The sequence below is a fragment of the Seriola aureovittata genome, chromosome 13 (genome assembly GCF_021018895.1).
Source record: "Seriola aureovittata isolate HTS-2021-v1 ecotype China chromosome 13, ASM2101889v1, whole genome shotgun sequence".
NCBI lineage: Eukaryota > Metazoa > Chordata > Actinopteri > Carangiformes > Carangidae > Seriola > Seriola aureovittata.
This window is the reverse complement of record NC_079376.1, coordinates 9,811,841-9,826,488: the sequence shown is the minus strand read 5'-3', so window position 1 is coordinate 9,826,488 and position 14,648 is coordinate 9,811,841. Positions and strand designations below refer to the sequence as shown.

At 40.7% G+C, this 14,648-nt stretch overlaps 1 protein-coding gene across 1 annotated transcript; it reads left to right on the top strand.

Moving 5' to 3' along the window:
* Nucleotides 1–953: 953 nt before the first annotated feature.
* Nucleotides 954–12,982, top strand: lclat1 (lysocardiolipin acyltransferase 1). Its single transcript, XM_056393974.1, has 6 exons — nt 954–1,279; nt 7,042–7,209; nt 7,673–7,871; nt 8,164–8,310; nt 9,493–9,609; nt 10,511–12,982. Exons 2-6 carry the CDS (start codon nt 7,042–7,044, stop codon nt 11,035–11,037), a joined length of 1,158 nt encoding a protein of 385 aa, XP_056249949.1. The 5' UTR covers nt 954–1,279; the 3' UTR covers nt 11,038–12,982.
* The last annotated feature ends 1,666 nt before the right edge of the window (nt 12,983–14,648 follow it).

Genomic DNA, 14,648 nt, shown 5'->3' with positions numbered 1-14,648 from the left:
TAGTGTCCTAGACTTGTCTTGTTCATTGTTAACCAGCATTAATGATTAAAAGGATAGTGTTTAAATAGTTAATTCGGTAAATTACTAAAATTCTAAACAAAAACAAAAAAAGTTAATTTAAATGGTGATGCTGTGAAGGATAAACTGTGCTAATGAACTTTTTTCTTTTTTGTTTATGCACTGAGGCTCAGCTGATAAAGTGCTTAACTTAGGTACAATTGTTAGGTACTTATAACTTACTTATTTCCATTCATGCTACCTTATTCTTCTTCTGTACTACATTTTGAATGAAAATATTGTTCCTTTTACTCCACTACATTTATCTGAAAGCTATAGCTACAATTTACTTTGCAGATTATCTTTTGATCAAATTGTAGAACATGATGCATTGTTAAAGATTTAACATCTCAACAGTGTAAAGTAGTTCAAAGCTAGCACCATCTCCATCATTGACAGTAATAAACATGCTGCTCAGTCATTGATGCATCTGTAATATTGTGATATATAATACATAAGTCACAGGTACTTTCAGTACATTTTGCAAACAACAACTCTAAACTCTTACTTCAGCAAGATTTTGAATGCAGGATTTTTACTTAGAATTGAGTATTTTTACATTGTGGAATTGCTCATTTAAAGATCTGAATATTTCCTCCACAAGTGGTAGGCCTAAATGGATAGTCCCCCACCCCCATTGTCTACCTATCTCCCTTTGAAACTTCTACTTAAACTTCATGTGTGCAAATATTTTGTCTACTGTTGAAATATAATAAATACGCCAAACATAGTCAATATAAACATGTGAAATCTACATAGCATTCAGTATGAGAGCGCATCTCTGTACACACCGTAGCTAATTATGCTCCACATGCTGTGTCTGCAGCTTGCCGTCACCTACCCGATGACTGCAGCTTGCACAAACAGCGCCTCCCGTTGGCGACTGGTTGAAAAGACAGGTGAGAGGTGACAAGTTGAGAGGTCGTGTTAGCAAAACGGCAAGGCGGCTACACTTTTGCTGCAGTAAATGCTATGTAAATGCACTCAAAGAAAGCGAAACTGCCGTGGCTGGCTCAGCTAATATCTCGCGAAAGGGCGTCAGCTTTAACGTCTGGTAACGGCTGGTAACGCAGTTGTTGATAAGCTTCGATAGTTAGCTCTCGCTAGCAAGCTGCTAGTTAGCTTGCTGAGTTGCTATGTCGCAACCGAGTGTTTGGACTTACTGGAGCTAACGTAGCTAGCTCATCCCAAACAAACTGATTCTGGAGGAAAAATACGAAAGGTGGGTATGTTGTCATCCAACAGTATGTAGTAAGTGTTCGACAGTAGTTGGTGCATTAGCCAATTGAGCAATATAACGTCGGCTAACGTGCTAGCTTGTGTTTTATGTTAACGTTAGATTTGGCTTGCGAAATCGGCATTCACGTTGTTGTTTGTGTCAGCCTGGTTGTTAATAGCAATTAGCGTAAATATAAACTGTACTGCAGCCATCGTTTATACTGATAGCAGAGCCTTGTCGGCGTATTTGTCTCAGTGAACGTAATACACAAACGTTATTTTGCGGTCAGCACAACTTCATGGTTGAGTGATACTAAGTTTCCAAGTTATGGTACACAGGTGATAACGTTTATTAATGCTGCTCTGAGCTGTTCATGGTCTATAAAACTGGATTGACACATGCTCATGACGTTAACGATATGACATGTTAATTCGTAACATTAGCTTTGCATACTGTCCTGCATACGTATCTCACCATTATCTTTAAGATTGTCGCTTATTTGTATGTAAGGCAAGGTTAAGTAATTATTTACGAAGCAACATGCAAATCGAAGGGATGATTATTTACAGACAGGACATAGCAGATCTTGTTTAAGGCCTGTTTGTGTAACCACTTAGCTTAAAGTTAAACTTTGGCTAACCCGTGTTGACTCTGGTTAAAGTCCATGATCTGTCTTTGCCACACCCTGGGATAATGGAAAATGTGTGTACGGTAAATAATGTTGTGTATTAGCTACTTCTTGATTAGATTGCATCTATGAGGCGTGGCCTATTTAGTCCACGTTTCCTAATGCGGGCTGATTTAATCACAGAAAATACCCTGCATTATTGAATTAATTGAGATGGTGGATAGTGAAGGTCCGCGACGCAGTCCCTGGCGTGCACCTTGAACCTTAACCCAAACTCATTACTTTGTCCATAGGGCTAATTTGGACTAATTCAGACACATTTACTCATAATTTCGGGCAGTATGTCAGACAGCATGTGATCGAAATTTCCCCCTGATCTAATATAGAGACTGAATTAGATAGAGGACTAGACTGAATTATTGTCAGAATTGTTGGTGACACTAAGGGACATTGTCAAGGAAATGTTATCCCTGAAAAGCAGATTTTCAACTCTGTCCAACTTGATTACAGTATCATCATCTCACTCTGTTAGGCCTTCCATATTTCATCCAGTTGTCCACAAAGCTTAATCAGCTGCAACTAAAGGTTATTTTAATTATGAATTAATTGGTCAGCTATTTTCCTGATTAATCGTTTTTGTCTGTAAAATATCAGAATATAATGTAAAATATCAGAATTTAATGAAAGGTGCCCACTGCAATTTCCCAAAGCCCGAGATTATTTATTCAGAAATCTTATTTTATTTCACCAACAGCTTAAAACCCCAGAATATTCAGTTTACATCAGAAATGTCAAAGGAAAGCAGCAAATCATCCCAAGATTTTACCAGCTTTAGAAATTGTACTTCAGAAATAACTAAAACAATTTGTCGATTATCAAAATAGTTGTTGATTAATCTACTAATGGAGTTACTGGTGCAGCTCTATGTATGTGCCATTCAGCCTTACTCTGTTTCATTCCTCTTTGATTTTTGTTTGTCAAAAGGATATCCAAAATGTTATGTAAGTTTGCCAAGTCAAGAAATTGAATCAGTTTTAAAAATGATTGATAGTTGTTGGGTGATAACAAGTTAGTCAGTTGTTCAGTTCTGGAGGAGATTAGAAAATAATATAACGTATAACAAATAGACCAGAACGTAAATCTATTTGCAGTTTAATCATCTATTTCATACTTCTTCTCCCTCTTCTCTCTCAGTCTGTCTTTTACACACACACATACACACACCACTTAAGCACACTGTTTATCCTAGACATGCTTGACCTCTTTGCTCTGCTTTTCTCTGTTGGGATGTCTGGTCTTGGCTTAAAGTGAGGAATGCAAAATGATTGCCAGAGAATTCAGACTTGGACTATGAGTAGTATGCTGTGCATTGCCTGTGGTGGTGTGTTTGGGGAAGTGCTTTCAGGATCATTACTATGGTGATTAAATAAATGTTAAACCAACCCAGATGGATGGGACTAAATCAAACTCACAAGAGGTACGAGCCTTGGAGTATGAAAACAAAAGCGTTTCCGTGGCTGCCTTACATAAATAGAGTTAGGTCCCTGGTGCCCATGCCAAGCAGGAAAAAAACATGTTTATTTAACACTTTAATGTTCATAATTCCATTCACTTCTTGCATCTCTTGCTCCAGGTGTGTCATGTCTTTTTGCTGCACGTATGAATTGGCTTGCCTGATTGTTCCAGCAGCCACCCAAGGGTGTGTTTTTTTTTTTTGTGTGTGTGGGGACATAGCCTAATTGTGGCAATTGTGCTGAGCAAGCCTGTTTCCTCACCTCTCTTATGCCTCACATTTTCCGTTGTTAAAGCCAGTAACCCTTAAACCCTTATTGCCAGTGTAATCATGCACGCAAACACACTTGCATTTTTTAAATGCACCTTCAGCCACTTTGGTTGCTGCCATTAGACTTGCTGTGTCATGGTGCTGCAGAGGTTGTCAACGAGTGCAAGATGATAGGTGTGTTGGGGGCAGGTAGTCTGAACCAAAGGCTTGTGCAATCATAATAGTAATTGAGGTGGAAAGGTGTGAACCGCAGTTAAAGAGAAGAAAACACCTGCTGGATGAAATAGCTCCTTGCAGCATCAGCTCAGACCCTCTGCGTCAGCAAGGCCAAGGTGTAATTAGATCAAGACTCACTGTGTTTCCCCTTTTAACCTTCACCTCAGGGGACTTGCTTGTAATCAACTGGTTCTTGATTCTTGAATCTTAACTGTTTGTCTTGGTTGTTTCAAAAAAGTTGCGTTTTTTAAAAGTTTTTTTCAACATGTATATCATTTCTCATTCATATTGTCACACAAACTAGATCCAGATGCAACTTACATGAATAGACATGTTCACTGTTTTTCAGAGCATCAAAACAAATGTATTTACATAGTCCTTCATCATGAGTGTCTGGGCATGTAAAAGTGTGCAGCACATCAAAACATTTGACATTTAAATGACCATTGAGAGAGTGTTATTTATCCCTTTGCCCCAGATTTTAATCTTGTGGTTTGACTAAATGGAAGTAAATTGGTCTTTTATGGTTGACTTTGCTCAGTGGCTATTTGGATCCTTTTTTTTTTTTTTTTTTAAGTATATTTTATTGGACAGGATAGTAGAGAGAGACAGGAAATGGGGAGGCAGAGAGAGGGGGAACGACATGCAGTAAAGGGCCGTCTGATACGGGATTCGAACCGGGGCCTGCTGCAGCGAGGACCGTAGCCTCTATATAAGTGGGGCGCCTGCTCAACCCACTGCACCACTTGACGCCCCCATTTGGATACTTTTTTTAAAGGCATCACACAGGTTTTGAATTATTATGGCTAAATAGACCTCCTCTTGGGTTTTGTGGAGCCATAGGAACTACATGAGGTCACCAAAGTTTGTGTAATTATAAAGTACATCAAAGCAGGTGCAACAAGATGAACAGGACAGTGGGGGAGATGTCAGTCAAGCACACAGTAAGTTAAATCACCACTGTCAAGCGTACCGTAGTTATGTAGGGATTTTCGCGAGGGACATATTCCACACGTGTAACATTACCATTGGCAGCTGCAGTGGTCACCACTGATGTCATTGAAATGAAAAGGCATCCAGATTGGTATGTCCAGATGAGCCCCTTTAAACTTATCAGATATGTCATGGACAATTGAAGGTCCTGTCACTTGGTTTTGAATTTCGGAAGGATTATAGGATGATTTCACTTCCCTCAGGGATCCAATTAACATAAGTTATTTCTGCTATGTTGCAGCTACTCTTACGAACTTGCTTAAGCAGTGTTCTGTGTGCTTAAATGTTTTCCATTGACGTTCATCTATAGCAATGTTGTCTATGCAATTTTTTTTTTTTTTTTTTTTTTTTTTTTTTTTAATATTGCCTAGTCATGCTTACACCAGTGTGAATGATAATTGGTGCACAGGCTTGTAATGAATCATAAGGATAATTATCCGACTAAGGTTGTTATCAAATCTTTCATGTCTTTATCAAAGCACAATAAAGTTCATCAGTTAAGTTGTACCTTCACAAGGTGTTATTATGTAATTTTTTAGTTTCACTCCTAATGCCAGGGTTGCTGGCACTCACTGCCATAGTTTTTGGCATTCTTCCACCACTAAAACGGATCCCTTACAAAGGTTTTTTTTTTTTTTGTTAAATTTATGCATTTATTTTAACCTACCAAGTCTACCAAAAGCCCAATTTTTGATTTAAATGACCACAACTAATTAAAGCAGCCAGTTGTATTACAGATGCCCATTGCAAGTGAGTATGTGATCCTCTGTACACTTTGCTTTTGATGGTACTTGGTTAAAGACTATCACCATACCTCCTGGACTGTTCCAGGTAGGATTGACAATATGGATGAAATCCTCTATCCCAGTAATGGGGCTGAACAATGAATCGAAATGTTATTGTAATCGCAATATGGCCAAATGTAATATCCAAATTGCAGTAGCTTCAATTTTTTTTGATCAAGGTAAAAATGGTCACACCATACCATAACAGAGATACCCCTGCCTATAAGTCATATCCTTCAGACGTAAGGGAACATGCTATTATGGTCATTTTGGTCACTAAGAAACTGTTAATGGAGAAATCTATTCTCATGGTATACGCTCACAGTATTTTATTAGAAACATGTACACCTGCTTAGTCGTGTGTTTATCCAATCGTGGCAGCAGTGCAGTGCATAAAATCATGCAGATGCAGCTCAGGAGCTTCAGTTAGTGTTCACATCACATCAGAATGAGGAAACATTTGAATGTGAATTTCTTAAAATGTTTTCATGAACATGACAATGAATTCATTGTAATTCAATGGCCTCCCAAGTCACCAGATCTGAATCCAGTAGAACCCCCTTGGAATGTGATAGAGCGGGAGATTTGCAGCACGAATGTTTAGCTGACAATTCTGCAGAAATGATGTCAACATGTTGACATTAGCAGTATATCAAAGTGAAAATCCATGACATGAACAATTAGGCTGTTTTTGGAGCTAAGGGAGGCCTTACTCAGTATTAGTATGGTGTTCCTAATAAAGTGATCAGTGAGTGTATATTGTCATATTGACTATGCCCATTTTACAGTATTTTGATTGAGAAAATGACAAGGCAGCCATTGTTGAATTTTCCAGTTAAATTTAAGAGTTACTAACAAGATTTTAGAGCTTTGGTGGATATAGTTGTGATATTTTATTACCATGTTTTATGTCAAGAATGTTAGAAAATGTAACTTAAAATTTACGCCAGTTTACAGACTGTACATTCAGTAAATCATTTCAAAGCCACAGCCACACTTGATTTAGTGACCATGCACCCACAATTTGTTACCCACATAAAGGTTTTATTTACATTCCACACCAGGAATGTCTGCCCTGGATTTTCCAATGTTTGTGGGAAAATATGTCAGAAGAACCACAGAACAGCAGGCTTTGCTATTGATGAGAGTGTCGATAATCCTGTTTGTTTCATGTTACAGAGTTGCTCCACTTCAGCTTTCCATAGTGGAGATACAAATCAGGAATAAATTCCATAAACATCATTTTTCCCCCCTTCTTAATACAACAACTTCAGCTCAGGCTATGACTGCTTAAGACCATTTCATTTATCTAACTGTGACTTATGTTGAAGCTAATCTTGTCTCATTCATCTCTCCACAGATGGCTGTGTCAGTGCGAGGCCTGTACTTTGTGGTGACCCTGTTTTTGGGTAGTTTCTTTGGAAGCGTCTTCATGCTGGGTCCAGTTTTGCCCCTGATGCTGTTGTCTCCTGCTTGGTACCGCTGGATCACTGATCGCATCGTTGCTACCTGGCTCACCCTGCCTGTGGTGTGTACACCAGCCTAGCCTTTACTTAGCCTGCCTGTGTGTGTGTGCCATATGGTCTTAAGTTACCTGTGTTTAACACGGTCCCAATAATCATCTCAACCCTATTTATGCCTCCCTATTTAATGAGATTTTATTTTTGTCAGAAGTACACTTCATTTATCTAGACTGCTGTTGAGATCAATTATATAAATCTTGTTTAGAGTGACCCCAGGAATTGATGGCATTATTTATTTATTTTCGTCTGACTCTTTTCTCTTTCTTAAATTCATCCTACAACCTTTCCTCTTCCCAGTCCCTCCTCTCTCCCTCTACATCCTTTTTAAATCATCATTCTCTTCTCCCCTTGATCATGCACCACACCATTTCTTTTCTTAATCTCTCACCCTCACTGTTTTTTCCATTCTTCCTCCCCTTGCACTTATCTTTTGTCCGTCATCTATCCCCACTACTCTCCCCTCTATAGTCCTTGCTAGAGCTGGTATTTGGGGTGAAGGTGGTAATAACAGGTGATGGCTTCATTCCGGGGGAGCGCAGTGTGATCATCATGAACCACCGTACGCGTCTAGACTGGATGTTCCTTTGGTGTTGTCTGCTCAGGTACAGCTACCTTCGTCTGGAGAAGATCTGCCTCAAGGCTGCCCTCAAGGCTGTGCCTGGCTTTGGTGGGTATGCTGTTGGTGCCTTGCCTATACAACTGTCAGATTTGTCACTAATGTCCTTTGCACAGCATTTCCTCAAAAATTATTATTGCAAAGCAGTTTTTACTTTAAAGAGGAGGAGGATTTCCAAAGGCAGGTTATTACAGAGCATAGGTACCCTAATGCAAAAGGCCCAGTCTCAGGTCCTGAGAAACTTTTCTGAAAGTTTTCTGCCTGCTTTGAAAAGTCTTGCGGAATCAGTTGCACATGAGAAGTAATCAATTACACGTGTAAAGACTTTGAATGTATTTTCCAGGCTGGGCAATGCAGGTGGCCTGCTTTGTCTTTATTCAGCGTCGTTGGGAGAATGACAAGAAACATTTGGAGAACATGCTGGACTACTTCTGTGACATCAGAGAGCCTCTGCAGCTGCTGCTGTTCCCGGAGGGCACAGACCTCACTGGTGAGAACTAAAGAATGCATCGCTCCATCCATGCATATGACAATTTGCCCACATTTCAGTTGTTATTCTCAGAATGTGTTGTCCACCAACCTGTTTCTAGAGCTCAGTTTGACCCTACACCTGTCTTGCGCCTTTGCACTGACACTGTTATGCAAACACAATTTCAAAGTGATAAGGCATAGCCAAATCCCTGGCCACACACCCCACACAGTCATTTGTGCAAGAATGCTCTGATCTTTCAATCCGAGCAATAGTGACACCAGTGTCTAAAGCCCTTTCAGATCACAAGTAAGCCAATCGAAGTCCTGAGTAGCTGTTCTCAGGGAAGCTTAACCTCTCTTTACATATCATGATGTCATGGGGGGTCCAGTGTAGTTACATCATAATTTCCCAGCAGTGTCAGGGCTTTAAAGATTGTTTCACTATTGATGTTGTGTTTGTACTTCTGCGTGTGTGTTTGCATGTGCACACGTTTGCATTTAAGCCTCTTAAACCCTCACAGCTCAATTTGACGCAAGAAACAAGGGTGTATACAGTATGTTCTGTCGTCTTATATGGAAGTTATTCTGCTCTTTTCTCCCTAATACTTATTCTAGAAACACACATAGAGACTTCCATCTATAAGATCAGGCTCTCTATGCACTTAAAGCCCTCTGCAAATTAAACCCTTTTGAAGCTTGTGTGCATTGACTGAGAGATTGTATAAGAAAGACAAGTTGGGTACTTGTCCCCCTGGGAGAGCAGAGGCCTGATCAACAGAGGTCCGTCCAGAGTTCTTTGCTGCTACAAGTCTTTCCGAAGGAGCTACTTGTTGCATAATATGACTGATGAGTCATGATATAGTTTACACGTTCCTGCAACAAGTTCTTGAGGAATTGTTTGGTTAATAAACACTCATATTTCCTGTGTTTATGTACCCCTGTGGTTTATACAAATGTGTAAGCGTTTGTCACTGGAGGATGTATTTCATAAATGTAGTCATATCCCTTTACCAACGTTGTTGTTGTTGTTATTATTATTATTATTATTATTGTTATTACTGCTGTTTACCTAATACAAGTGTTGTTTTTGCTACATTTGTAACACATCGTAATAGTTAACCTGCATGTATCACTTCTAATCACTTCTTGGGTGATTGTAGCTGCCAGAGGTTTAATTACTGACTGTCTGTGTCTCCTGCAGAAAATACAAGAGCGAGGAGTGATGCTTTTGCTGCCCAGAACAGCCTGCCGAAATTTGAGTACGTGCTGCATCCCCGAACCACTGGATTCACCTTTATTGTGGACAGACTACGTAAAGGTGAGCTGAAATGTCTATATTAAACATAATGGTTAAAAAACTGCGGAAAATGATGTGTATTATGCGTTAATTCATCTTTTATGATTAGCATTATTTGCAAAGAAAATAAGTAGAACACAAAGCCTGTCATTATTAAGGAAATGTTTTATCAGCATAACCAAGGGAAAATTATAGCTACCATAATGACTGTAGTTATTCCACTGACACTGTTTGTAGAAGAGGGATCATACCTGCTATTTTTCCAAGTGTCAGACCTATGCTTCATCCTACTGCCAGCCATTACAGCACCCCTGAGATTCTCAGGTTCCCTATGAGCTCATTCTGGCAGCCCTCCAGAGTTCTTAAATACCACCTCTGGCCCTGCTGTCTCAAACCCCACCCGCCCTGGATGCTGAGCATGGCACTAACTCTTCCAAGCAGGTGTTGTGAATCAGTGTGATGTCATCAGACTTAGCTAATTCTCCTCTCCCTCTCTCTGCACCGCTGACAGACATGCTGTGCATGTTGTCTTTCCAAGTCCACTGTGCCCCTCTGAGCTCTATTTTTACCGTTGCTGAGCTGTGCAGGAGCAGGCGCTGGCAGGTGTCATCCTGTCCACTTGATACCTCATTCAACTCTCCCTGTGTGTTGTAAGGGCATTGTAGTTCATTGACGATGGTACAGAGATTCTGTAGGAATGAAGCTCCCGTGGATAATTAGAGGTACATGTGTATTTGATTTAAGAGCTGTGTTTTTGAAGGGTGCATAATGCACTGTGAATAACCAGTTTGGATGTGGAAATATTAAGTGTCCCTGTCGTGTCAGGTTTTCATCGAGTCTAAATCATGTCTTGCTTTTCTTTTATCAAACTATTATAGTATTCTACCTTTTGATAACTTAAAAATTGTGTCTCTTTTCCTAGGAGACAACCTGGATGCCGTCCATGATATTACCGTGGCCTACCCCAAGAACATCCCTCAGACAGAACGCCACCTCATCTTGGGGCTTTTCCCCCGTGAGATCCACTTCCACGTCCGCCGCTATCCAGTGGCTTCACTGCCCTCCTCATCCTCAGACCTAGAGTCTTGGTGTCGAGAACGCTGGGCTGAGAAGGAGGTCCGTCTCCGTGACTTCTACTCAGGCCAGCCCCGGGGCTTTGAAAGGGACGGTGTTGCACGTGTGCCACCTTGTAAGTCAGAGCTGCGAGTGGCTCTGATCAAAGCTGCCTCACTGCTGTACTGGAGCAGCTTCATTGCTCTGTGCTTCACTGGCCTGTGGATGTGGGCTCCATTCAGGGTCTATTTCCTGGTCATGGTTGGAGTGTTTATGGCCCAGCAGAAGCTGGTTGGAGGGGTGGAGCTGCTGGAGTTGTCCTGCCATCGATACTGGAAGTCCATGGCTGCTGACGGGGGTGAGAAGAATAAGGTGCTGGATGGGAAGATGCAGTGAGGATGGAATACAGGGTTGACTGGACAATGACATGTTTCCACCTGTTCTCAGCAAGGACACAGGATTCTGTTGTCTTAGCCTGTTCAGTCAAGTGGGCTAGAGGATCCCTTAGAGGGACCCGGAGCTCCATGCCTTAGAAAGGGAGTAATAAGTGCACCCCCTATGCATGGCTTCAGTGGAGAGAGCTTACTTTTCTATTGAAGAAAAAAAGAGGAATGTTATGTGCATTTGTATCTGTGTTGGGTTCAAGGAATTCATCATACATGATGTGTCAAATGCACTGTATTTCTCTTCACGTATAATCACTGTCAATTAGCTTGCCTCTGTTTTATGTTGTTAGTGTTATGGTTGTTTGTTCAGAACCTCAGTGTGGACATGTCACGAAGCAATGCTGTTAGTATTTTTTATACTGTTGCCATGTCCTTGAAACTGGTTTTAGTGTATGTTATGTTGCCCTTTGTTTTATATCATTGTCATAAATTATGGAGCAGAGCCATAGTACAGACCACCTGTATATATGATGACTTGACTCTAACCAATATTCAAATCAGCACTGTAGTTAGCTGGATTACTGTAGTTAGCTGGATAAAACTGATGGAACTAGTTAATTGAATCAGTTTCCATTAATATTCTCCAGCAAGGAAAAGAAAGGACAAATATAATTCCCAGAGAATTATTGAGGAGTATACAGGTATATATGTACCACTGTTTACCTTTAATGGGTATAATTACCCTTTTATACAAATTGGGGAATGAAATTTCCCAGTTAGTCCTTAGAGATAACTTGTGTGGTGATGTTTATTACTGTGTGGGTCTTGAAACATACAATATGTTATTCTGCTTGTTTGCTCAAGTAGCTTTTGCACATAAAAGCCAAAGTTGAGAAAAGCAGACATGATGTAAAAAGGTAACCAAACAGAATGTAGTCTGTCCTGTCAGGAAAGGGCAGCTTCACCCACCATTGGTGAGGTTGTCTGCAGTTACACAGAGACAACGCTCATAATCATCAACTCATCAGGGTCAAAGATCTGACTGAACTCTTTTCTCTGGATAACTGTAGAAGCAGATGAGCTTTGTGCCCTTTATGGCAATGAAGGGATGCCTTGTAGAGGCAGGATGTGGGTGGTGCAGGGGTGGAAGAATGTCCTGTTGGGACAACATTACCCTTCGATGTGCAGGGTGGCACAGAGGACCAGACTTGGAGTGGAAAACTGGCGCTGAACTCAACCTAATCCAAAAAAGCCCTGTAATGCCCACCTCTGCCTGTGTCACTCTAGAGGACTGGCATTGATGCGCCTGCTAAACTCAATTAGCAAGTGACAGCTGAGAAAGCTTCTCCAATTGTGCCAAAAAAGGACAGAAATGGAAACAAGATTGGAGTGGCGCTTCAACCACACTTTTAGCCACTGTCTCTCCTTACCACTGAGCTCAATACCATTTCAAACATTGTTAATTCTGGGAGTCAGGGAATATTTGTGTCTTGGACAATCTTTAGCAGTTTCAGTAACATTGTGCAGTGTGTTCTAGCTGTCCACCTCAACCCTGTTCTGTGAGATAAATTTCATGGTCGACCACACATTAGAAAGGTGACTGTAGCATCTTTCTTGTTTATATGATATTGAAGCTCCTGTAGTTAAAGTGTAAAAGGGGCTCCTTCCAGTCACTGTGATCAGCTGTGTTAACAATCTAATCATCAGCATGTTGTAGTTTACCAGACGTGGTACTATATCCATTTTCTTCAACCCATCTGAAACTCCTGAACCAGCTAGAATCTACATGTATTACTCGTTCACCTGTGCTGTTTTGTGTTGCTCATTTTACAATCACTTGCCGATGCTGGACCTCTCTAAAGTCACTGTCCTCAGGTAAACACAGTGGACACTGTTACAAGTCAGTCTCTTAAAGGAAGAAATATATATCTGAATAAATATACAATATCAACTCATTCATGTTTCCAAACATTGTTCTTTCAAGTTTTATGACCAACTTAGGAAATGATGACCTCTGACTTTGCGGCTGCTGCTGCTGCTTGTCTGCTCATGTGATCTTGTGGTAAATGTTGTAACAGCTCATGTCATTAGATTGATAGTATCATCAGTTTTAAATGTTATACACACACACACACACACACACACACACACACACACACACACACACACACACACACACACACACACACACACACACACACACACACACAGCTAGTGTGACGTTATTGCATTACATAGGAATTGTGACAGGTTTTCTTTGATTTCATTCATCATTCCACTCACGTAGAGCAACACTCCCATTACTTGGTGATATGTTTTCACACTGACATTTTTAGTTGCTGCAGGGCATCTTGTGCATTGTCTCGGCAGTGCTTTAATCTAGAATGTACTGTAACAATCGCCACACTGCAGTGAATGAGTCAACAAGACCTTCAACGCTCGTGTTACACAACAGTGGGGCTATAGTTTGCCTTGTCTGTTTTGTACACACACACACATACATTTTAGTCTACCATAGACAACTAAAAAGGTCAGGAGCTTTGAAGGTGAAGTGCAGTCGCCATAGTAACTAATGTTGACTCCCCTGTCTCCTAGCAACGGGATGTGGAGTGATGTCAATGGAAAGCATGCTATTTTCTCCTGCTGACAGAATGATGTCACTCTTTTGTGTGTGTGTGCGTGTGTGTGTGTGTGTGAGGAGAGAGTGGTGGAAAGGGAGAAGTTTATTTCTATATTCTATATCGCTGCTCTCCTGAGGGGATAGAGAGGGGGTGTGATGCTGACATCCCGCCGAATAAAGGAAAGACAAAAGGCGAGGATAAACTAAAATAGCTGTCCGGGGATGATGAATCATGGGCCAATTAAGGGTGCAATTATGCTCTGAGTTCCCTTTTTGGTCCCCCCCCCCCCACCAAATTGTCCTCTGTGTATGAATACAACTTCAAATTTGCTCTGATAGGTTTGACCGTGGGTGGAAGGAAGATGGATGATACACAGACTCCATCATTCAGTATGAGACATGAGAGCATCACTTCACTAGTGCATCTTTTTTCCCCTATTATTAGATTTTCCAACAAGATTCTCTCAGCAACAGAATAGTTGAATGAGTGTATAGCCTGTGTATAGCCTGAGGTTAAAGTCTTTAGAGAATCTCAGTGTTGTCCCTGGTCCTGCCTAAGAGCACTGTGGGAGTCTCTGAAGGCTAATGGAAAAATAGCTCTGGCTGTGAACACACACACATAAAGACTGTCACATCTAGATTTGTGCCATGTCTTTCCAATTGCATGCAGACTAATAGGATCAACAAGGCAGTGTAATTATCCTTATCTGGCCAGATGGCTTTTTCAATAAAGACAGCAGACAATCCTGAGGTTATGCAGGGACAAAGTCAAAGACTACTATGAATTATAAAGCAGGACAGTCAGTTCTCTGGAGCTGGAGCCTCCTTTTTGTCTCTAGTCATGTCCGGCATTTAAATGGCACTAGGTATAGTCATAAAAACATCAGTCTTCTCAATCCATTAATGCTTTAGATCCCTCAAAAAAAAAAAAAAAAAAAAAAGAGAGCAAAAACAAGAAAAACTGCAGTGGATACAAAAATAGACTAGAACAGTTTGTTGTG